The sequence below is a fragment of the Crocuta crocuta genome, unplaced genomic scaffold (genome assembly GCF_008692635.1).
Source record: "Crocuta crocuta isolate KB4526 unplaced genomic scaffold, BGI_CrCroc_1.0 scaffold213, whole genome shotgun sequence".
Taxonomy (NCBI): domain Eukaryota; kingdom Metazoa; phylum Chordata; class Mammalia; order Carnivora; family Hyaenidae; genus Crocuta; species Crocuta crocuta.
In genome coordinates, this window is record NW_027529442.1 from 3,181,914 (window position 1) to 3,208,142 (window position 26,229).

The following is a 26,229-nucleotide window of genomic DNA, read 5'->3' on the forward strand; positions in this document are numbered from 1 at the left end:
AGTCACATTAAGAAAAAAAAGAGATTCTTTCTAGAGGCATCCCTCCCCTCCTTGGAGAGCGACTGAGAGCATGGAGGGTGCTAAGACCCCAGAGGCCCAGTCTTCTTGCCACAGCCTAGCAGGAAGAGGCCCAGGCTGGGGAGAAGCACAATAAATGAATGACAGCAAACACGGGTAATAATAATCTCCACCACCCGCTGTTCCATAGCTATAGCCCTTACCATGTATCAGAACTTGTTTTAAATGTTTTACGTGTATTAACTCATTTAATTTCTCCCAACAACCTTATGAGGCTGAACTATCATGACTTCCATTTTACGCTGAGCAAAATGAGGTCCACAGAGGTTACGCAACTTGCCTACAGCTAGTAAGTGGTTATTGCCAAGGATTATATCCTAAGTAATTGACCTAACTGGCATTTACAGACAATAATACAACAAAGAAGATAAAAACAGAATCACAAAAATATTTAGTTAGTCCAAAAGAAGGCAAAAAAAGAAAAAAGAGGAAAGGGGAACAAAGGTCAGATGGAACAAACAGAAAACAAAAAGCAATATGACAAACAGCAATTTTTTTTAACGTATCTTTATTTTGGAGAGAGAGAGAGTGAGAGAGTGAGAGAGAGAGAGTGAGAGAGAGGGAGAGAGAGGGAGAGAGAGAGGGAGGGCATGCACAAAGGAGCAGGGGAGGGGCAGAGAAAGACAGAGACACAATCTGAAGCAGGCTCTAGGTTCTGAACTGTCAGCACAGAGCCCAACACGGAGCTCAAACTCACGAACCACACGATGATAACCTGAGCCAAAGTCAGACACTACCAACTGAGACACCCAGGCGTCACGACAAACAGAAATTTAACTTAAACCTAACTATATAAATAATCACAATATATAGAAATAGGCTAAACATCCCACTTTAAAGGCACTGATCTTCAGACTGGATTTAAAAGGCTAGAGCCAAATCCATGCTGCCTATAAGAGATGCATGTTAACCCTAATGGCATAAATTAAAAATGGAATGATGGAAAAGGTTTACCATGCTAACACTAGCTGTATTACTGTCACACAAAGTAAATTTCAGGGCAAAGAATATTACAAGGGATAAAGAAGAACATTTCATAATGATAAAGGGGTCTATTAATCAAGAAGTTGTAATAACCTTAAAGCTTTATGCATCTGATAATAGAGCTTCAAAATAAATGAGACAAACATGGACAAAATTGTAAGAGGAAACAAACAAATTCACAATTGTAGTCAGAGATTACAACACTTCTCTCTTAATAATTGATAGAAAATTAGTAAGTGTTTAGACAATTTCAACAACACTAGCAACCAACTTGATCTAATTGACACTTAATAGAAAATAAGCCAACCAGGGAGATAAAATGGAATCCGAGAAGCATTCCATTGGGCCAGTCACGGTAGTCTTGTGTGAGAGTCTGCACCACTCTGAGCGGTGTCTTGGAGACTTACAGGGAGGAGATAGGAGTGTGACAGTTGTAAGGAACAAGAAGTCTAGAGCAACAGCACAGCTAAGAAAATGGAAAAGAAGAGGGGATGTTAAGAAGCATGGCTGAGATTTATATAAAGTGAATCCCCTTCAAGTTTTGTTAAAGCATAGCAGGAAAATCAGATCTGCCGTGAATTACGCCGGGTTGGTGTACTGCAGTTCACTGAATGAAACCAAAGTGGAATCAGGGGAGCTCTGTACTCCATTCAAGTTTCAGGTCCACCATTTAAGGTTGAACCAGAAGAAATAACATGATTCTAGACATAGCTCCAATGCCTCCTCTCATTTGGGCAAGTGTGTTCAGCACTCCATGTCTGTTTCCCGTGCATAAAAAGTGGGAATTCATTCATTCACTTACTCACTTATGCAATCAGATTAATTATTGGACTTTTACTACATGGCAGGCCCTGTAGTAGCTACGTTGAACAAGGAAGACAAAGGTCCCTGATGACAAGGAACTCACAGTTTAATGGGGGGAGAGAGACAACAAACTAATAAAAAAAATATGTGATATGTGAGATGATGATAAGTGCTCTGCCGTAAATAAAGCAGAGTAAGAAGGAGAGAGGACACAAACGGGCCGGGAAAGGCATTCTGACAGGTACAGAGACATGCAGAAATCGGGGCGGGCCATGTGGAAAGTTGGGTGGGAGAGAAGAGGCATCCAAGGGAAAAGTGGGGACCAGGGCCCTGAGGTGGGGGTGCACCTAGAGACTTTGGGGAAGAGTAAGGAGGCTACTGTGGCTGGAAGCGCGATCAAGGTCATTTAGGTAGTGGAGTCTTTATCAGATAGGGCCTCGTAGCCATGGTAACAACACTGGCTTTGACTGTGAGATGGGGAATCATTGGAGGTTTTCCAGCATTTGAGTGGCAGGATCTGACTTGCATGTTAAAAAAATTACTCTGGCTTCGTGTTGGGAGACAGACTACGGGGAAGCAAGGACAGCCGGAGGAGGGCTGCTTAAGCAGTAAAGGCACAAGTGAGGGGGTGAGGGTTCAAGGCTTGCACCCCAATGGTGATACAGTGGTGGTGAGGAGAGGCTGAACTCTAGATTTCTCTCGAAGGTACAGTGAATAGATTTGCTGATGGACAATATGAGAGGGTGAACGTGAAAGGGAAATATCAAAGAGGACCCCAAGGCTCTTGGTCTGAGCAAGTGGATGAATGGAGAGGCCATTTATTGAGATGGGAGCATAATGATACCTAGTCCTTGTGAAGCTGTTTCAGGGAAGAAATGAGAAAATGCATGTGAATGCACCTGATGAACTCGAAAATACCATATGGATGTAAAATATGAAAAATTACTATCTGAGGAGTTGCTTATTGTCAAATAGACCCCAATACTCATGTCTTAAGGCTCAAAAGCAGGGTTGACTTTCTGACTAACATTTTCCCGTTCAACAAGGGACGTTATTCTGAATGTCCCAGTCTACCCACAAGGACTAATTTACAGTCATTCTGATTTTTCCTTGTATGTTTTAAACACACATTTAAACATTAAAGTAGATAAAATTTATAACCTCAGCCATGCTTCTTGAAAACTCCTTTCTATCGTTCTTTAAGCTGTAACACTATGTTGATATTTCTCTCCTTCTCCACACAATGGGGTTCAAGACAGCTCTTTTAAGTGTAAGTGAAAAAAACTGTAGTCCATAAGAAACCCTTTTAATTTCCTTGAGTCATCTCTTGTGGAACTAATTTTGTACACCCCTGATTTAGGCCACATTGGGTCTCTGACAGTGTTGTTAAGAAAGCTACTGTCTACTTTTCAGAGCTACTTTAGGCCTTCCTAGTATATTTCCCGGCAGATGGGTAATTTTTACACGGCAGCCTAGAAACACGAAATCGCTGTGGAAACTGTCAGAAGTTGAGTTACATATTTCTTCTGTCATCTGCGGGGTCAAGACAGCCTGAAATGTCTCAATAATTTTACAAATGAATCAACAGAAAAATTACTGAATTCAGATCGGTTAGTTCAGTTCTGAGCAGAGTAAATGCAGAGAATGTGGGAGATGGGAGTGTGTCCCCTGGGGAAATTACTACATATGCAAAGTTTGCTGTGGGAATTAAATAAGGGAGTACTTGTAAAACTCCATACTAGGTGGGTTGAGCTGCTGATCCTTCAAGGACATTTTTTAAAAAACTAAACTTTAAAAAAAATTCTTAAAAAACTAAACTTTTGAGGACAGATACATTCAAACATATTTTTGTTCTGTTTCTCTCTTCAGTCTGTTCTACCTTCCTCATTTCTCTCTCTCTCTCTCTCTCTCTTGCTTTCTCTCTCTCTCATGTGCACGCACACGCACTCCATCCTATTCATGCTCCTGTTCTTTAGCAAATAGTTACTGGGTATTTGGGAGCCAGTATTTTGCTGAAGACGCAGAATGTTTTCCTGCGTGCTCTAATGACTTAACCGAATTCTCACTGGAATGGTTACATCGAGAGGGAAGAGGTACATGGGAGAAATTCCACTTAACATTCTTGGAAGAGATACCAGGAGTATGATAAGAAGGAGGAAAAGCTGACTTCACAAACATTTCTTGAGACATCTTCATGAGATGCTAACTCAACTAGGGAGAAGCTAGCTGCCCCTCATCATGATGGTGGAAAAAAGGAGTGTGTAGCATGGGTCTGGCTCCCTCTTGCGCAGCTGTCCTCTGGCCACAGGCAGAAGAGCTGTGGAAGAATCCCATCTCTGGCTCTGGGAACAGTCTGGCCTCAAGATATTGCCATCCAAATTCTCCAAATCCCTGCCAGAGTGCAGGTGCAGTGTGGGGTGTCCAGCTTTTTGGGAGACCTTTTCTTTCTCTGGGATTCCCCATGCCTGACGCACTCTGGTGCCCTGACTAGGAGGTATCTTTCTTTTCTTGAAACCTTGAGCTTTCCATGTTCCCCAGAACATCAAGGCACCAACTCCCCAGAACATCGTTCTTTGCTTCCTAAGCACATACTGCTGTGGTCTGTTCTTCTGCTGGGGTGGGTCCTTCCCGTCCTGTTTGCTCTCTCCTGGGCCTCTTTAAATGCTTCTGTGTGAATGTGTCTTAATCACTGGCTAGTCCCTGGGTCTGGGTTTTTGCATTCCCCAAGCCTCTAGCACATAATCAATTCTCGGTTTTCATTTCCATTTTATCACTTTATTTTCTTATTTTTTAAAATGTTTATTTATTTAGTTTTGAGACACAGAGAGCACAAGCAGGGGAGGGGCAGAGAGAGAGAGAGAGAGAGAGAGAGGGAGACAAAGAATCAGAAGCAGGCTCCTGGTTCTGAGCTGTCAGCACAGAGCCAGATATGGGGCTTGAACTCACGAGCTGTGAGATCAGGACCTGAGCCTTAGTCGGATGCTTAACTGACTGAGCCACCCATGCGCCCCCCCCATTCATTTTATCACTTTAAACCATCTCATAAATGCGAACACCCCAAAAAGAATTAATGAGACGTTTCTAGAGGAGCTAAGTAGAATGATAGCCAGTGGCAAACGGTACCTGATCCATTCCCTTCTATTGGTTGGATACTCCCCTCTTCAGTGATATGGCCCAACTCCTCTCGAAGTGATCATGCTAACTAAGAGTGGGGTCCAAACAGTTTAATTGACTAGCCCATGGTATTACCCAGTTGTCAATAAACATTTTCTGTACAAATCACTGGTCTGATCTGTGAAATGAAACTTCTATGTATTCTTTTTATGCTACTTGAGATTACCTAACTGCTCATTCCTCTCAACCTTAAGAAACCGAAGGTGATCATATATTTCCTATGCTTTGGTCATTTTTAAAAAAGACTACACTGAACACGAACACCAATTTAATGTTAATTTTTTGAAAGTCGCCGATAGCACCTGCTCATGTCTCTTGGACGTGGTGGTTAAAGAAGGTGAAAGTGGATGATTCACAGAGTCTGAAAGATCTAGATGCCATTGAAAAGGTACACAAAGCCAGTAAAACCTCCTAAACCAGAATCACTCAGCATGCTTGAATTGTACTGGAAATCCCATTCGAAAAGAATGAAATCATTCTATTTGGGTAGTACAAATGCATATCCAGCCAGTCATCGTAAGAACTGAGGGAGCTTACAGTAAACATAAAAATCAAGTATTTCAAGAATCTCTCATGAATCTTATACAATTCCCTCCATGCAACTCTCTGAAGATCAGCTTTTTTTTTTTTTTTTTAATTTTAAGAAATGGGTTAAAAAATCTCTCCAAAATCTCCACTCGGAGAAGAAACACTTACCCAGAGTGCTTCATGTTTTGAGGCTTATCCATTCGGACAGCAAGTTTGATTTTGAGGTCTTGATCGGGGCAGTTTTTGGAGACTGTCATTTTGTGCCACTCTGACTGTTTGGGGCTGTTTGGGGTGGGATGGAGAATAACCTGCAGGCAAAAAGGACATCCATCTTAGCCAGAAAGTGGAGACACGGCTACAGGCGTGTTGTTTTCTTTTCTTTCTTTCTTTCTTTTTTTTTTTAATGCTTTATTTATTTCTAGGAGAGAGAGAGAGACAGCGTGAGCAGGGGAGGGTCAGAGAGAGAGGGAGACACAGACTGTGAAACAGGCTCCAGGCTCTGAACTGGCAGTCAGCACAGAGCCCGACGCGGGGCTCGAACCCACGAACCACGAGATCATGACCTAAGCGAAAGTCGGACGCTCAACCGACTAAGCCACCCAGGTGCCCCACAGGCGTGTTGTTTTCAATGAGAAACTTGGCTGCGGAGAAGCTCAGTGTCTGGCCCAGCACTCAGGGAGGCATTTAAATAAAACAGAGCCTCGGCTGTGGGACTGAAGTCCAAGGCTCCTCTACCAACCGTGGCTGCCTCGTGCCAAGCAGACCGGCCAGAGGACAGAAATGGTGTTCTGTTGCTCTCCTTCCTCTCTCCCCGGCTAACTCAGTAAAAGTAATGATCATGATTTCTGTCATTCTGCTTCTGCATCTGTCTGAAATGCAGAGGCCCCAAAGCAACCCAGAACAGAGAGTCATGCTCACACGTGGTTCTCTCCATAGAAGACGATGGATGTACAAAAGGAAGACATTACACATTACACATTAGAGCATCTCTCGTCCACTCGTTTCTCCTCTCCTCAGGATGCCTTCCTCTTTTTTCAGAAGGAGGAATCTCTCAAAGGCCACAGGGGAAAACAAAAGGGACTTTATGGGACGGATGAGAAATGAGAGGCCTAGGGAAGGGAGGGGTCTTGCTGACAGTCACACATTTGCACACGACGTCACCGTCACGGGAGAGTGGCATCTCCTCATATAACAAACACCCAAATCTGTCCGGGTTTGAAAGGAAGCCCACACAGCAGGAAGGAGTGTCTCGCACTGTGTGCTTCAGAGAGGGTGCTCCAATGTGAGTCTTCTGCCTTGGTTCTGTCTCAGAGGCTGGATGCGAGGCAAGGAGTGGACGGCTCCGTGCATCCCCTTCTTCGTTTTGTGGCCTGAGTTCTCAGGAGCCACGTGGGATCTGAGGAACACGCACTGGGGAAGGAGTGGAATAGCTGAAAAATGTCCCTGACTGACGGAATGGGGACTAAACACAGGCGCCACAAAAGCTGGGCTTGTTAGGATGTGCTCTGGTGGCGGCAGCGTGCCCTGGTTTGTGGCAATGTTGCTTTGGCTCTGTCTTCAAAGCGTCTCCTTTCTCTTGGTGCAGGGGGAGGCGGCCTCTCTCCTGGGCTTCTTTCACTTCTTCAGGGGGATGGGAGGGGCTCAGAGCCTCAGAGGTGACACTAGACCTTCCAGAGGCTGCCAGCCTCATGCCCTCTGGGCAGAGCAAGACCGTGCGACGGAGCACGATCGACCCACTCTGATAGGCCTCGTTTGTGCTGAATGTTCACCCCTTCTCATTCCAGGCCTGACCCGTCCCCCCATTAGATACCCTCTCTCTGATGAAAGAAAATGTGTTCATTTTTGCTAAACACGTAATTTTGAGTTTTCTCAATGTCTTCTGTATGACATGATTGAAGTACCAGGCCTGATCTGTCAGACCAGAGGCTGCTCAAGTTTTTCTGATCATGCCCTATGCCAGTAAAATATGTGGAGCAAATAGCCCAATATCTGTAAACGTAGGGCTATCAATATAAAAATATATCACCACCAATAAATACATAAAATATCATAGATTTATATAAATTATGTAACTATATGTCATATTTATATTTTATATGTTTACATTATATACATTTACTTTGTATTAGTATATTAGCTTATTACCTACATCATAAAATATACACAAAGATAGAAGTCTTAAAATGAGTTGCAGATAAAAACTATATATATATATAATACATATATATATTTGGGTTTGTTTGTTTGTTTTGTTTGTTTTTTAAGGTTATTTGAGAAAGAGATAGCATGAGTGGGGGTGGAGCAAAGAGAGAGGAGGAGAGACAGAATCCCAAACAGGCTCTGTGTGGTCAATGCACAGAGCCCAATATGGGTGGGGCTTGAACTCACAAAAACGGTGAGATCATTATCTGAGCTGAAAATAAGATTCCGATACTCCACTGATTGAGACTGAGCCACCCAGGTGCCCCCAAAACTATATTTTCAAATGTCTTGCTAATTGTGGTGACTTTGCACTATTATTAGCTATACTTTAAGGTATCATATATATTTAGGGCAAGGCTCATTGTTAATGATACTAGATGTAAATCTGCAGTCCAAGCAGTCTTTTGTTTTTTAAGTTTATTTATTTATATGGGGCAGGGGGAGAGTGGGAGAGAGAAAGATAGAGAGTGAGCATGAGCAAGGGAGGGGCAGAGAGAGAGGAAGACAGAAAATCCCAAGCAGACTCCATGCTGTCAGCACAGAGCCTGACATGGGGCTTGAACTCACCACTGTGAGATCATGACCTGAGCTGAAAGCGAGAGTCGGACGCTTAACCCACTGACTCAGCCAGGAGCCCTCAAGCAGCTCAAGTAGACTTGTAAATAATTTCAGAACATCTTGCCTGACACCTGATCTTACCTGATTACACTGGCAATGACTTTATCTCATGATGTGGATGGCAGAGGTCCTCTTAGTAAGGCAGCCTGAGCTCCACCATTTTTGTGTTGTTTGCCAGGCTTGCAGTGGTAGTGTTATATTAAGATTATACCACTTTGTAGTCATCTTTTTAGACCATTTGTTCATTTTGTGAGGGTTACTTTAGTTAAAATTGTATCATAAAATGTATAAATTCATGTAACTGGTGCCAGCAAAGTATAATATGTTGTAGGCTGCTGACGGCAGGTAAGTCAAGGTCCCNCTTGTCCCTCCCCTCAAGAGAACACCTGTCCCTATACGTCACTTCAAATCCTGTTCGGTTTCCTGAGACCCCAGCATTTGGGAGTTGGAGGGAGGTGCCGCTGATCCCTGGGAAGCTGACCTTCGCTCCTGAGCTAGTCGGGCCTGAGAGGTGAAGGGGTAACGCGCTGGGAAGCAAGGAGGGGGAGGGTCTGGTAAGAGAAACCCAGCCAGGGCCAGAACAGCAGCAGGCGGTCCCTGAGCCTCCTTCCGCCCATGCCCGTTTGGCAAAATCAAAGCAGGAGCAGCGCTCTGGGCACCCGGAGCTCGTTAACGGGACTTCCACCATATGGATTCTGGGCGTGTTTCCCACTGGCAATATGGCGTCCTTTCGCCGACACAGATGACCACAGCTCATTACTGGCCTCTCCACAAAGACTTCTTCCATGTGGTGGCTCCTCCCCAGGGAGACTTCCTCTCCAGGGTGGATGGAGAGAGGAGGTCGCTGCTGTTCTCCTCCATCTTCATCCCCACCCCGCCATGTGCCTCAGGGGTCGACGTCTCCTCTGTATGTGTCAGCCCTGCTGAATTATTCGGGTCCTCCTGGGTGCACGTGAGCCCTGAGCAGTCCAGACACCTCATCTGGACATTCCAGGCTGCGAATCAAGCACTTCGTCATCCCAGCCGAGACCCATGTGTGCTGTGCTTTGATGTGGTGGTGCTGATGTGGGAACACAACCCACTCTCTGCGTAAGCTGCAGGCCAGCCAGCACACCACCACCCCCGCAACCCCCGCCAGCTTGTCTTAGTTACCTGGCGTCCAGACAGGGCCTTCTGGAGGGCTGTTTTCCCCTGAGCCTTTACCTGGCTGGTCCTCTCCAGGCTTTAGCCTATACATCCTCCCTACCTCTGCATCTACTTGACCGGACCCCAGGAAGGCATCCCTGACCCTCAGACTGGATTATGTCCCCTTGCTACCCTTGCTATGTGCTTCCCAGGTGTTCTATCCCTAGCAAAGCCCTTACCACATTGCACTATAATTGCTAGTTTTTATATCTATATCCCTTAAGTTTTCTTGAAGTGAAAGATTTTTGCCCGTCATTAGTCCTGTTTGCTCTCTGCATGCCACAAATGATGGGACACCACGGGCTCCCGATCATATCCAATGAACAGAAGTTTGATAATATTACAGTGTTGGCAAGGGTGCAGAGAAACCGTTGCTTTTGCCTTTTGTGGAAGTATCAATTGGTGTGTACTCTTTAAGGGACAATTTGGTAGTATCTGTCAAAATTCAGATTTCATTCGGCAAAATGTTTTTTTTTAAACTATCCCACACATATACACACATATGTGCAAAGAAATAAATTCAAGATTATTCACGGAAGCATTGCTTATACAGCCAAAGACTGGAAACAATCTAAATATATTATGATACATCTATACTTGGAATATTACACAGCTATGAAACAGGAAACAAGTCAGTATGGGCTGACATGGACTAATCTCTAAATACGCTGATACTTCAAGCAAAGTACAAAATAGTATGTATATAGTAATTTCCGGCTGTGCTTGCTTGTTCTTCTCCTCCCTCCCTCCCTTCCTTCCTTCCTTCCTTCCTTCCTTCCTTCCTTCCTTCCTTNTGCTGATACTTCAAGCAAAGTACAAAATGGTATGTATATAGTAATTTCAGGCTGTGCTTGCTTGTTCTTCTCCTCCCTTCCTTCCTTCCTTCCTTCCTTTTTTCCTTTCCTTTCCTTTCCTTTCCTTTCCTTTCCTTTCCTTTCCTTTCCTTTCCTTTCCTTCCCTTCCCTTCCCTTCCCTTCCCTTCCCTTTCCTTCCTTCCTTCCTTCCATCCTTCGAAGGATATATATACATATGCTTGTATATGCTATGTTTATACATGCATAGAATATTAGGGGAAGAATACACAATAAATTGAAAACAAGGATTTTCTCTGGAGAAGATACTAGGACAAGGTGGAAAGAAGCATTCATTTCCCCTATTATCCATTATGTTTTTTTTTTAAACAATGCATGAATTATTTTTTTCAATGAAAAAGGTCAATTAAAGTGAAACATAATGTGGAACAAGCTAAATATTATTGAATGAATGAATGAATGTAGAACTGGGATGTCAAATGTGGCTGTGTCCTGCTAAGCAATTAGAGCAGAGAAACACTCCCTCAGGGGTACAAGGAATTGCTTCACTTAAAAAAAGAAAGCAGTCATCACCAGCTGCGGCCTGTGGAGGTGCTACCAGAAGAGGGCGCTCCAGCGGGCACATGGACCAGGCAGTCTAGTTCTGCAACTGGGGGAAAGTGCCTCCGGTAGGAAGAGTAAATTCATATCTAAGGGCACATCTAAGGGGCTGGAAAAGAGATGCGTTCTTAAGAAATGATTAACTATAGGGTTGTGGCAGCTCGTGTCGTTCACCACAGCAGCGGAGCTGAGGGTTTTATGTCTGCATAGGGATAATGTGAAACAGTGGAAATGGTCCTGGAGATGAGTCACCATCGCTCTTGCCAAGTTCCTTACCTCCTCTGGGCCCCAGCACACTCATCCCTACAAGATGAGTAATAACTCATTAGGGTTATTGTAAAGCATCAGTGAGGGGCTGCAGAGTCCTCGGGGCGGTGTCCTGGCCAACCAATGGCAAAGGTACAGGGCACGGGCACCAACTAACTGGGTGGCTCTGGGGAAGCTTCCTGCCTTCTGTGGGAATCTGTTTTATCCTCCATAAAATAAAAGGCTTTGACTAGCCCAGTGGGTTTTAACTTTCCTAAGTGGAAACAGCTCAGAGATTGGTGGATGCTTGGGACTAGTGAGTCCAGAAAAATGTACATATGCCCCCTCCCTACCTGAACATTTGTGAACAATTTCAAGAGGTTCCTGGATTCCCATGGAACCTTCTGTGGACTCAAGTTGAGTGTTCCTGGACTCGGCTCTTCTAACACTAATATTCTGGTCTAAATCCTAGTAATATGATTCCAGGTCAGCTGTACAGATGACAGCCAGATTAAGGAAGTGGGCAAAAAAGGAAGAAAAAAGAAAGCATGGTTAATGCGTTTTTGCTGGCATTGTTAGAAGTGTGCGCCTGTATGCTGGTCTCGAGGTGTTCTCTCATTTTTCCATTGATGACGTATCAAAGGGTTAGGGTTGAGTGTTTTGGCTGAGGTCATACAATTTTCAGAAGGGATTATGTAATCAACCAGTATGACATGAAAAGTATTGGAAGTCTCTGTGCTAGGCTCTGGGTATATAGGGTAGTAAACAAAATAGTTGAGGCTTCTATGCCCATGGGGTTTTTTCACCATCCAACGGGGGGGATGGAAGCCAATATTTCTGTAAATTCTTCTCTCTTTCTCTCCTTGGCGTTCAGTTTAGCGGAGAGGAGGCTGAGGCAGTGAATGAAGGAAGATGGGCGGTCAGGAAAAGGCTCTCCGAGGGAGAGGAGACATTTATGTAAGGAAGGAGGCAGCCTTTTGAAGAGCTGTGGGCGGTGGGAAGAGTGCACCACTCAGGGAGAAAGCCCTCGGATGCAGGAGAGAATGGCTTATGTGGCGGACTGAAATTTGGCAGTGATGCTGGGGCACAGTGGAGAAGGGTAAAGGTATCAACAAATGAGGCCGAGGAGCTGGGCCAGATCACATGCATCTTTGTAGGCTGTGCTACAGAGTTCAGATTTTTATTATAAGCAGTATGGGGTGATGGAAGCATTTTAAGCTAGCAAATCTAACTTATGTCCTGAAAATACTGGCCCTTTGGGACGGAGTCCACAGCTGAGAAGTAAGAAGAAAGGTCTCTATTATCTCAGTGGTACTCGAAGGGATTGGTATCACCCTTTGGGATATTTCAGAAATCTGGGAGACATTTTTGGTTGACAAAATAATGGTGCTGGGCTCTGCTGGTATTGAATGCGTGGGGCCCAGGGATACTACATGCCAGGTAATGAATGAGATACTCCTCCCCAGTGAGGAATCATCCTGAATATCCCCTGACTTCTAAATATTCCCACCTGGATACGAATGGAGGTGGAAAGGTCTGCTTATAATTTAAAAAAAAATTTTTTTTAACATTTATTCATTCTTGAGAGACAGGGAGAGACAAAGCGTGAGTGCGGGAGGAGAGAAGGAGACACAGAATCTGAAGTAGGGTCCAGGCTCTGAGCTGTCAGCACAGAACCCGATGCGGGGCTCGCACTCATGGACCGTGAGATCGTGACCTGAGCTGAAGTCGGACGCTTAACCAACTGAGCCACCAAGGGGCCCCAAGTCCTGTTTATAATTAACTGAGTCCAGATCTTAAAACTTTTCTTTACATATTGTTACAAAGAAAACCAGAGGCCCAACGTGATGTCACTGAGACTTCATTCCCAAACCAGTGCTCAGTACATAACCTAGCTGCAGTCCAACCTCCCCCAGAAATGTGGTCCTGACTTGTCTGTCAGGAGTTTTCCAATCAGCACCAATGAGGCTCACCTCTCCATCCTCCGCCAAAGAAAGATGGTGTAATCTACACGATAAGACTCCTCACTTTAACCCTGAAGGAAGCCTCCTTGCCTAAAACAATCCTTTTCCTTTGCTAATAATTTTCTTACCCCATTCATATATCTGTTTGGAGCCCCCTCTACTTGAAGACAGGCTTGAACGCTGCCTTATCTGCATATCATTTGCAGTTAGGACTTTAAACGTTACTTAGTTGAGTTCCTGGAATTTGGTAAAAGGCGAAAGATTTATACGATCTGAAGAGAAACCAGAGTATGAGTTCCTGGAATTTGGAACAATACGCATTCCAAGTATGTTTGGCACTCTTCTGGGGAAGCTGAGGAAACTTCCTTTCCTGGTTGACAGTTTCAAGAAATCAGTTTACTGATATTTAAGCCTTTCAGCCTCTCCCCTCCGCAGCAGATTTTGTGGCTGTTGCCTGCATAGTGATTCTCCATATGGGAACAAGGGAGGCATTCCTTCTCTAGGTCTTCTAGTGCAGTTGTGCTTGAATTGCTATGTTTCTGAAATTATCTTCTTCTTCTTACTATATTTTTGAGATTTTTACATAATCTCTACACCCTATGTGGGATTCGAACTTACAACCCCGAGATCAAGAGTCACATGCTCTTCTAGCTGAGCCAGCTAGTCACCCCAAAATTATTTTATTATCAATTCCCTTTTATTTATCCTTTATTCTATGTCACTGAATTGGTTTTTAAATTGTCAGGTGTTTAGGTTGTTATACTGTCTGAGAATTTCACTTCAAGATAGAAGGGGCATTACAAATCTCTGTTCTAAGGGGTGTCTGAGTCTGAGGGTGTTGAGAACCCAGCTGCTCTATCTTCTACAGCATGCACTACTGGTAGCCCAGATGTAAAGAGGGGAAACTGAGTCTCAGAGACATTGAGGGACTTGGCCAGGATCACACAACCAATGGAGAGTAGAGTCCGGGAGTCATACCTGAAGCCAAACCTTTCATTACCTGGCAATGCTATCTCATGGGGCCCGGGGACAACTTGTGATGGGGAGCGCTTACCCGTCCGAGCTCCTTGTCCTCCAAGGCCAGGACTCCTGTGCTCTCTGTGAAAAGCTTCACCTTCACAGCGGGCAGTGCATGAGTGGTCGAGAAGTCGCCTTGGGTGCCCCAGCTGCAGACAGAATCAGAGACGTCAGTGCGGAGACCTCTGCCTTGACAATGCTAAACTCAGCTGCCTTCATCCAGAGTAGGGGGAACTCAGGGTTAACCCGAGGCAGCACTGGCTGTCACATGCCCCCCCCCTCCTCGCCTCCCCTCCAAAGCTGCCAGAGTGACAAAAAGTGTTAATTAACTTGTTAGGCAAATGGAAGACAGATGCTCAGAAAGTTGCCACGGGTCTTCACAGAGCTCTACAAGGAATCACTTGGAATTAGCATGAAATCGAGTTGGCGAGAACTTTTCCCCATGCATTTGCGATACTTACAAAGTATTTCAGGGTAACCACTAATACTTCCTTGAATCCTTTGAATCCCTAGTTCCTGGAAGTTTTAGAATTTGAGACTGGGCTTCATTTGGTCAAAGCCAACACCTGACTTTAAAATGCTATGTCAGTAGGAGTCAGGAGGTGGGGCTGGGGGTGAGGGGCCCATTTCCTCTGGCTTTCAAAGATGAGTTGAATGGAGGGATAAATGAATCTCGAAGAGGAGTGGGGGACAGAAGGAGGAGAAGTGGGAAATGCCCTTCTCCACTGGTCTGTGGGAATCTGAGTCTTAGACCTCCTCGGAGGAGAGCCTGGCTTACCTAGCATTTGGGTAGGGTGCCAGGCTGGGCTGGCTGCTGATGGGCCCTCAGATGTGGTCTGCTCATCTATTCCTCATTGTTCTCACAGAGCCACACCATCCATTCTGCACCTGAAATCAGTGCGATCTTCCAGAAGTGTCAACTGGATTGCACTGCACCCCTGCCCTAAAGCCTTCCAAGGGCCCCATTCCATTGCGCTCAAAGTCCAATCCAGACCCTGGGGTGCAGCCTCCCACTCATCTGCTCCAGTGTCAGGGCCTCCTGATGGAGCCACCTCAGGGCTGTGGCATATATGTTTCCCTCTGTTGGCAATCCTTCCCCCACCTGGCTACCTCTTCAGAGCTTAGCTTCAATAGCACTTGCCCAGACAACACATCCCTCAGTCTCCCAGTCTAAATGTGGTCCAGAGTTAAACTCTCTGGAAGATACTGTTTAATTTTCTGTCCTAGAAATCACTGGACTTGTAATGATTTATTTTTGTGCGATTGTTCAACAGCTGAATCCTCTGGGTACTTTTTTGCTTATAGGCATACCTACTACTTAGCAGAGTGCGTAACACATAGAAGACACTTAAGAAATATTTGTTGAATAAATAAGTGATACCAACTATATTCTTTTACGGAACTAGGAAAGAGGAAGAGATATAATTTTGCATAGAGATGTTTTTCATTTTGCCTTATTTTCATGGTCCAATTTCCATAATGTAAAATATTCATTAAAGTATTACTATTACTTTTAAGTTTATTCATTTATTTTGAGAGAGAGAGAGAAAGGGAGAGTGTACACCTGTGAGTAGGGGAAGGCCAGAGAGAGGAGAGAGAGAATCCCAAGGAGGCTCAGAGCTGCCAGCATAGAGCATGACACAGGACTCGATCTCATGAACCATGAGATCATGACCTGAGCCAAAATCAACAGTTGGAGGCTTGAAACAACTGAGCCACTCAGGCACACCTAAAATATTATTTTTAAATGACTCTGTTATCATTATTATATATATCATATATCATAATTTATTTATCCAATGTTCTATTATTGGCACTGGGCTGGACATTACTTTTTTATTTCATCTTTGATTACTTCCTTGGGATAGAGAGCTAGATGGGTATAAGAGAGGCTGCTCTTACAGTGCTCCCAAAACTGTGCTCATCAATGAACGCTTGCAAGTCTTGGGATACCGATTCCCAAAATGCTCTCCCCAAAAGTGGCTACCATCCTCCCACCATCTGGGAATGAGTGCAAATCACAGTGCTTCTTGTCTTCATGGGGCCCCTATTCACGTTTCCTCCTGGCTTACTTTGTCATTCCTGTGTTCATGGGTACTCCTTTCCCTAAGAGCAGGCTTCAGTTTTTTACTTGGTGTCTACAGGTTGTCTGTATTCCTTCTTTTGTGAATGATGGAAATGACTTCTAGTCTCCATGTTGCACTCAAACAAATACTGTTACGTTAACTCAAGGACATGAAGAATCTAGAGAAAGCTGACAAGACAGCGCCAGAAAAATGGAGGTAAAGGGGAACCCAGATGGGGACCCAAGGGCACAAAAGTCACTGAGGAGGCACACTAGTCATGACAGAGAAAGGGAGAAGACGTTTGAAAGGACAGGAGATAGAACAAAACGAAAGAGGTTCTGAACACAACAGTGCGATGTTAGATGTATAGACAGAATTTCCGAATTGTGGTCCTCAGCTGCTGCAAGCAAGCTCGTAAGATAGGGAACGTCTGTACTGGCAAAGGCAACACGACAGGGCATAGGGTATTGAGTCAGACACTCTTAGTTCAAATCCTGGTTAGTCACGTATGAACTGTAGGACTTGGGGTAAGTAATGAATGTCCCTGTGCCTCAGTGTGCTCAGCTATAAAATAGCCTCATTTCACAGAGTGGTTAAATACTAAAGACAAATAAAAATAAGATAAAGATAAATAAAAGTAGGGGCACCTGGGTGACTCATTTGGTTACGGGTCCGACTCTTGGTTTCGGCTCAGGTCATGATCTCATGGTTCATGGGCTTGAGGCCCGCATTGGGCTCTGCACTGACAGCAAGGGGTCTGTTTGAGATTCTTTCTCTCCCTTTCTCTCTGACCCTCCCCTGCTCACACGTGCACTCGTGTGCTCTCTCTCAAAAGAAAAAAAAAGGACTTTAAAAAAAGATAAATAAAATGAGTAAAAAAAAAAAAGTAAATCACAGGCTTGAAACAGCATGAAAACCCAACAAATTTTGACTACCTCCTCTGCCCAATTAGGATAGGTAAGATATATTCTAGTAACATGATGATCACTTTTATTTTGTGTTACCCATTCAACACATACTTATTAAGAATGTACTAAGTGTGCTGTGCTGGGCAAGCAAGATAGACATTGCCCTTCCTCCTATACAAGTAAGCAGTAAAATAGTTATCATCATCCCTGTTTCATAGATGACAAAACTGAGAGAAAACCTAAGATCTTGCCCATTTTATTCCACTGAACTGTGACCAAGCTGGCTGGGACTCAAATCTCTTAATCCCCACATTATAGCTTTCACTTCTATTACTGTCATAATTATCAATAAGCATTATTAATAATTAGCAATGTTGGCAAAAAATCCCCCATGATCATTAATTTTTTTTTTAAATGTTTTATTTATTTCTAGGAGAGAGACAGCATGAGTAGGGGAGGGTCAGAGAGAGAGGGAGTCACAGATTCTGAAACAGGCTCCAGGCTCTGAGCTGGCAGTCAGCACAGAGCCCGATGCGGGGCCCGAACCCACAAACCGCGAGATCATGACCTAAGCGAAAGTCGGACGCTTAACCGACTAAGCCACCCAGGCGCCCCTCCCATGATCATTAATTTATTATTAGTGCTTAATTGTGCTATAAATCTCTTTGGGCATTGACCATGATTGGCCACAGAGATGAAGGAGATTCCTTCTGGAAACCGAAAGAGTTCTGGAATGAGATGCATTAACACCAAGCCGCATTGAGGCCTTGACCTCAGTGCCCCTGCTGAGGGACCCGCAACACTTGATCCTGTGATTGGGACTGGTTTGTCAGGCTTTTCTGGCCTACTCAGCAGTCACTAGGTCCGCCTGCCTGAACCCCCAGCTAGCCAAGGATGCTCACCTCAGTGAATGTTCAACATGGCACAGAGTGTGGGACAGAGTGAGGCCTCCAAGACCCTGTCAAGCTGGGTGAATTCAAGCCTCTGGAGGCTGCCCTTGAGCCCAGTCCATTTGGACAGTGAGTGGCTTTTCCTTTCCACCAGAGCTGTAGCTGTGCGTTTGGCTTCCCACCATGGCCCTTGGCTCCCCTCAAGTTTTTACGTCACTGCTGATTCCCAACTTATCAATCAGATTTCAAAATGGCAGCCCAGCCCAGGGAAGCAGGCCAGAAAGAAAAGTCTCCAGTCTGATGAGGACCAGCTATGTCATTTTCAAGGCCTGCGCAAAATGAAAGGATTGGACTTCTTGCTCTAAAAGCAGGAGAAGGTGACACTAAAGGTACTAAAAGATAAAGCGTTTTCCTTTCTCAGAGTAGTTCTGCTCAAATGCATGCTCCATTGTTCCATAAAACTTCACTTACCAAACACAGGTTCACAAATAAGATAATGAAGAATTTCAAGACAGCAATGCAGAGCATTCAACCAGACACAGGTCTGAGCATGAGGCCTGTGTAGTCGCATAGGTCACAAGCCCACTTATAAAGTTGTGAGTCCAATGACACCCAGTCTGTTTAGCCAGGACTGAGGATGGACCATGCAGGGGAGACTGGCTGTCACTGGGGTTGCCGTGAACCCTCACCCTTCACTACAATCTATGGACTTTGTAAAAACGACTCCTGACTTGTTTTTGTAGATGCTTCCTATGTGAAGAAGACTGAGGGAGACTTCATTATAAGCACCTTCCCTCTCCTTTTCCCCTTTTTCCCCCAAGTCAGGGAAATGTCCACTTTTTGTCTTTTTCCAGCCACAGAGAGGCCTGACTATCTTCACAACAAAAAACTAATATTGATTCAGAGATTACTATCTGCTAGGCACAAATTCTTCTCTCTAAAGTGTTATCAATCACATACGTATTTTTTTAAGTCGTCTTAGCCATTTTGTGAAATGCTTATAATTATTACTCTCAGTTACAGACAGTAAATTCAGACACAGACCAGCTATAATGTGTCCAGGATCACACACAGGGAACAAATGGCCATCTGACTCCACAACCCAGACTCAACCATGGCACCATATTGCCTCCCTTTCCTGTTCCACCATCTTGCTGCTCTGTGTCTTGATCCAGTGAAATCAGTCACCCGTGTAACTCAAAGGAAGAGTTCTGTTTCAGGACTGATGGGGCCCTGGGCCACTATGGCCTTTCAGTTCAGATTTATTTCACATGTTCAGTATACTTCACAGAGCACTACCTAACCGATAGACAAATTAGCCAGCAGTGGAAGCATCAAAAGCCTTGGCCTTTTGGTGGGTCCACACATCATTAAATGAATCTCTTTCTCATTGTTGCATTCTTCCCTGCTCATTTCTTTTCCTTTGCTGCGCACTCACTGTGGTTATTAAGATGAATGCCTCTTCTTAAAAGTTTCCCAGAACGGAAATACAATTGCACTTTGATTTGAAAAGACCAGAGGTTGATAAAATTTATTGCAAGCAGTAGCTGAGGAGGTTAACTAAGTTCTCTCTAAACACAAGGCAGATAAAGGCATGTGGGTGACCCCCATCATATTTGCCACCATAATCACACTGTACAGCTAGCCCACAAAAAAAAGCTAAAAATAGGCACCAATTGGCAAGTGCTTAAAATTTGCCAGGCCCTGGGCTGAGTGCTTTTCATAGATTATCTCATTTAATCCTTCTGACTGCTCTATGAGGTGTATTCTGTTATTATCCCCACTTTATAAATGGAGAAACCATGACTTGGGAAGGCAAAGTAACTAGTCCAAGGTTGTGGGCTACCACAGAGCCACACTTCAAACTCAGAGTTTCTGACCCCAGAGCCCATGCATTAAACCATAGAGCATCACTGCCTCTCGATAACTCACAGCACAGTATTATAGTGTAGTTTGACTATCTGTGTGCGTATCTCTCTCTTTCTCTCTCTGTAGATGATAAACACCTTGGGGGAGGGAACACGGCATAACTTTTTAAAATCTCTTGTACCAAGCACAGGGCCTGGTACACAACAAATACTTATTTAGTGACTAGGAGGAAGCACCTAATTCAGGATAACCATGTCACCAAATTCAAGGGATTGTGGAGATAGGACATTTGAAATAACCAAGGGTATGCCTGCCTCCTTGAAGCAAAACTGAGAGCTTTATCTCCTTGGAGATTAGATGTGTTGTAGGAACACACCAGCTCTCCCAAGTGCAGAGCTGGCCAGCACGCGGTGGAGACCCAGCATATGTGGCAGGGAGGACAGCACGCTGTGGAGCAAGGTGTACGTCCTTCAAGGTCAAAGATGGTTAACTCATGAAGCCGAGGGCTGGAAGCAACATGACTGGCCGTTGTTATAATGCTGGAGAGTGCCACCAGGTTATAAAATGAACTATTAGTGCCACTTGGGGTCTTTTTAGCCATAAACACATAAGCATTGACTACAGAAATGCAACTACTCAGAGTGACACCTCCAAATAAATAGGAATGTATATTGAGACAAGTGAGTCCATTCCAAACCCAAGTACCTTTTACTTGGTGGGGAATAAATATATGAATGGTCCACCTGCCTAACCTCCACGCCTTATGTGGTATTGGGCGAAGCTCTGACTTCCGGTGCTTTCAGGACCATACCTCTAATTAGCCCTTCATTTCCCCTTCATTTAGAAAACACTTCCTGAATGTCTACCATGAGCAGGTCACTGTGCTGGGAGCTGCTGTGGGTCCAAAGGTGAATGAGGTATCAGTACTTATGGATATTGTATTTTACCTGCAGCATCACATGCAGAAATGATTACGCTAAATAGATGTGAGCTTGAGCCTTGAGTTTTACATCTTTACTTGGGGATAAGAATAACACTGACCCCAGAGAACTGATGGAAGAATAAGTAGGAGATAAGCTATTGCATATACGCTGCTCAATTCAATACTCAGCACGTGGAAAACACTAAAATAAAACATCTTCCATTTTAGGATGATAGCCCAGGCATTGGTAAACTATGTCCCACGGGCCCAAACTGGCCAAATACCTGCTTATGTAGGGCTGATGAGCTAAGAATGGTTTTTACATTTTTAAATGACTGAAAATAATCAAAAGAAGAAGAATGTTTCGTGACAAGTGAAAGTTACATGACATTTAAATTTTAATGCCTATCAATAAAGTTTTATTAGGACACAGTTATGCTATAAAGGGGTGCCTCTACCCATGCCACTTTTCACTTCAAAGGCAGCGTTGAGTAGTTACGACAGAGACCATCTGGTCAACAAGCCTAAATTATTTACTTTCTGATCCATTATAGAAAAAGCATGCCGACCCCTGACAGACACAGTTAAATTGCTGCTTCAGTCTAATAGGAAGACTTTTATTTTCATTAGCAGATCAGAAGGAAGTATGCTCACTGGAGCACATCCATGAAGATAAACTGTAAACATGCACTTCCAAGGACAGCTCAGCCCATGGTGATTCGATTTGCTGCTCTAAATTCTTCATGGAGCTCTTTCCAGCCCCCTTGGTGTATTGGAAGACTGGGGACTGTGTATCATAGCGCTTCAGACATGTGGTGCCCAAATGCTGCTTGCACATCTACGGATGCTGGCTGACTCATTTCGTCACACTACATCATTATTAATATCAAATAATAAACATGAGTAGCAGATAATTCATATTTTGGGGGATGGAGATGACTTTTAAAGTCACAGCACATTATTTCTCCAAATGCTATGGCTTTGAAAGTAGGCACTTTGATCTGGGGGAGAAAATAAGAACGAGGAATATGCTTGGGTAGAGGGAAAGAGAACTCTACTGCAAAGCACCCTTCTACTGTGTGTTTGGAGAGCATCTGCTTCATTGCAGTCACATCTCTGTTTACTATTTAAAGCCTCTTATTTGCGGAAGCCTCCTCAGACCATATGTTATCAACAAATGTTGCTAATCAAATACACACAGTAATTTTCATTAGAATTTCCTCCATCCCGCCCCACCCCCCCATGAACAAAAAACAACATTTGTCACAAAGGGAATATACCTCCCAAAATGACAGTAAACATCCACTGCAAACCTTTGACAACAGAGTGATATTTACGAATGCATATGTGAATAAGCCAAGGCAACACATCCACTTCAGGCAAATAAGGACCCTTGGAGAATTGGATTTTGTGCAGGTTGGTTTTTGGAGATGATGTCATTAGTTGCCATGGCAATGCCCAGCATAAGGCCATGATTCGTGCCATGGAGACTGGATTTGCATTTACTCAAGGTATATGGCTCATGTGAGCTGGGTGTTAAATTGGTGTGGTTCTTAAAATTAACTGCGAGCTTTTAACAAGGGAGAATTGTCATTTCAGGGAATGAAAGTGCCTTGGTCCCGTTGCTAAGAGGGAAAGTTAATAATTGCCTGGAGACAACTGCATTAACATCTTCTGGCCTGCCTCTCAGGCAGACGGCATGATATTTTATGCCAAGCGAATCAATTGTGCCATCGCAGTGTGCCTCAGGCAAACTAATTGATAGGATGTGATTCGGGGCCTTTAATGTACCAGAAAAGCTAAACTACCTCTTATCTACATAAACGAGGCATTTGCTCTGTAGAAATTGGACTGTGCGTGCGGTGGAGAGATGAAGGCTCCGCTTTGCCTACTTGACATTTCCACTGGAATGTCTTCGCTCCAGGAATCTGAAATCAGATGTATCCAAACCTCAGCTGTAGCTTTCTCCCCTCACATCTGTGCCTCTAGTACTTTCCCAGCTTAGCCAGAGGAATTGCCACCCAGCCAGACATCATTCTTCTTTTCTCCTCTTCCCCCCATATATACTTCATCACCAGATTTTTCATACCTCCTACATTGATCACACATTGCTATAGAGGAAAATAAATCAAAAAGGGGAGGTTGGAAGTGCCAGAAAGACTATGGACCAATAGGGTATTAGCAGATGTGATGGAAGCAGAGGCACGGAATGTGCTTGAGCGGGTGGGCTTACTCTGCAGGGCCTCTGTCATCACCACGAGCGGAGCTCACCTAGGTAGCTGTTATCACTCCAACTTGCATCCAAGATGCAGGAAACAGGCATGAACCCAGCCCACAGTGAGGAGCCGAGACTCACCAGGCCCACATCTTGAAGCAGAGCCATCCAGGTGAGCCTGACATGACTTAGCCAACCCCCAGCAATTTGCAGATGAGTGAATGAAATAAATGACTATGGTTTGAAGCCACGGAGTGTTGAGACAGTTTGTTACATAGCAATCGCCAACTGACACAGTGCCTTTATTTGGTACTTAATCACGTCTTCCTGCTTCTACTCTATGTCCTATAGTTTGGTCTGGCATCATCAGGTAGAAGAGTGTAACCTGGAGATCCCAGACACATATTATAGTCCTTTTATACTATTAAAAAATCTATTGCAGTCACTCAATAAACACTTGCCAAATGATGTTGCTGCCTTGGAAGAATGGTTCCCAGCTCATACATGTGTCCTCAGAAAACAGCCTCCCTGTTTGCCAGTCTCTCCACAGTACGAGAACTGGACTGAGGCCTGATTGTGCTGGCTAAGGCTGCCAAAAGCACTGTCCAGGTTCGCCTAATGAGCAAGAGTGTCAACACCTCCCAAGCCCAAGGCAGGCAGCCAATGTCTCTCAAACCACTTGCGGTCAAGTGCTCCCAGGGGAAGCCCTCGCCACATCAAAGGTGCCCCCGATTGAGCCCCCCACGTGGAAAGCATTGACCATGAAGCCAACCTCAGCAGCACTTGAGTGCCCCCAGTATTTGGGCTCTGACTGAGTGGACCCCGACCTGGGGGGTGGGGGCACACAGAGGCAGCATTTGGGGGGTTGAGTCAAGACCATTCAGAGGTTTGGCTGCCCTCCATGCAGCCAGCCCCATCCTGTGAGACCTCCCAGTTGCCTTTGATGGAGGGGATTATGGGAACTGTTGTTGGTTTTGCTTTCATGGGCTGGGTCCCCATCATTCCACAGAGAAGAATCCTGGAGGACACTGTTGTAAGCCATGCTTGTCTTCTCTCCCGGGACTGGCTTATGGATTTGTTCTTTTTTTCCCCTTTCTTTCTCTGTTTAACATTTATGAGAAACCACTGGGAGTGGTCACGAATGCCAGGAGTCTCAAAGGGAAATGGTGAATGGGCCAACTGGCCAAACGCCCTTCAGTACAGACTGAGGTCTGAAAGCACTGGGGAAGTTGCTCTTGAAGCCAAACGCATGGCATCGGCCCCATCCGGAGCCAGAGAGGTGTCCTTCAAAAATGACAAATCTGAGCTGTCGAGAACTATCACCACCACTCAAGCAGACTGTGGGATACGACACCATCTCGGGAGAGTGAAAATACCACCTATGTTCCCAGTCAAACCCGGCTCCCCAAGCACTGGCCAGCAGAGTCCGCCACAAAGCCTCGCTGCTCTTTGGGACTCCCACCCAAGTAATGTTAAACATGCTCAAGGTACTCCAAACCATCTGGTAAAAAAAAAAAAATGTACAAAAACACGGATGAAATTGAATGGAAGCTCAATTGACTAGTAGATGTAGGTTAAATTTAAAAGACATCTCATTCAAGATTGTTTTTGAGTTTGCAGTGGTCTTTATTTAAGAGTTAATACATCTTCTTTTGAGGTTTAAATCATTTCCTAGGCTCCTGAAAAACATTTGGGCCAGGCACTGTCCCTACTGGAAGCTTGCAAATAGGAGGGCTGTGAGGCCAGATGTCTTGGGCCCAGATGCTATCTAAAATATCATGACTGACACTGATTTTCACTCTGAAATAATAAATGTGAAGGCTCACTAACTGATAGGAACCAAAATTAGCTAGAACTTCCTTTAATTCCAACTTACACATGTTCCTAATAAAATCAGTTTCACGTCCGTTGCCCAGGTAAAGTAAGTGGACAGGTATTTCCATCATGCACTTGCACCTGTAAGGTCCGTGTGTTCTCCCTGTCTCAGTGCTAGGGAGACATGAACTTAGAGGAGAGTGCTCAACCAGGCGTGCCTGGAACGCCCAATGTGAAGGCCCGTCATTCAGCTCTGAACTAAGTTTTCTCACATGTTAAGGATTTGACAGTAGCAAAACCTGCTTTCTTTAGCCCCCTGGGTGGATAATGGTTGTAAAAACCTTTTAGTGCTTCTAAGGCCCGTGCATATGTTAGTTATCTGTTCACAGTGGAGACTTTTTTTTTGGTCCCATCACCACGCCTGCTTCTTCTTTCCTGCATCTTCCCTTCCCCTCCCTGTTCAGAGATACATACATACAAGAAAATCAGCTTGGAACGTGCCTGATTCCGAGTACCCCTCGATTCCTGCCGTTCTCGCTTGTCAGGCACCCACTTTTGCTTTTTATAGTTTTCACCTCATTTAGGCTCAGTGCTTGGAAAGTCGAGGGATGGAAAAGGAATCCAGGTGCCCCCGTGAGAAAATCTGAAGATGCTGTGGTTAGAAATGTGGGCTCTCTACAGTCGTATGGAATGGCTTGAATCCTGGCTTGATCTCTGAGGAGCTGTGTGACTGTGGGCAAGAGACATAACCTCCCTGAGCCTCAGTTTCCCTGTCTGTAGACTGGAGATAAGCAAAATTTCTTCAGATAGCTAAATAACAGTTAACTGCTGTTATGAACAGGGTAAGGTCCTAGAAGCAACAGGGGTTTAAAAGGAATTTTAGAAAGCCAAGTGGTTGAATTTGGAGAATATCTCAAGTTTAGCCATGACTGGTCTGCACTGACCACTCTAGTGGTGTTAGTGGGCACTCCAACTAAATATGTTTAACACGCAACTTCTAATCTTTGCCCCAAATCCAAATTGGCTCCTCCTGAAGAATTCCTCAGATCAGCAGTTGGCAACTCTCTCCTTCCAATTGTTCTGGAATTATCCACGACTCCAGCAAATCTGTTGGTCCTATTTTCAAAGTACAGGCATAATCTGACCACTTCTCACTGCTCCACTGACCCCTTTGGGCTGCTGGTCTGAGTCATAGCATTTCTCCCTTGCTTGGTCCTTTCTTCAAAGTATAGGCATAATCTGGGGCACCTGGGTGGCTCAGTTGGTTAAGCCTCCAGCTTCAGCTCAGGTCATGATCTTGTGGTTTGTGAGTTCGAGCCCCATATCGGACTC

The 26,229-nt window shown here is 44.6% G+C and overlaps 1 protein-coding gene across 1 annotated transcript in view; it reads right to left on the reverse strand.

Annotated features, from left to right (window-relative positions):
- The window catches only part of CADPS (calcium dependent secretion activator), a 461,448-nt gene that overhangs the window by 171,137 nt on the left and 264,082 nt on the right, over positions 1-26,229 (reverse strand). The window contains exons 7-8 of the mRNA XM_077760230.1: positions 14,250-14,361; positions 5,737-5,876 (exon numbers count right to left, since the gene is read on the reverse strand). Of these exons, the coding sequence (XP_077616356.1) occupies positions 5,737-5,876; positions 14,250-14,361 (252 nt within the window). The remainder of the gene's footprint in view (positions 1-5,736; positions 5,877-14,249; positions 14,362-26,229) is intronic.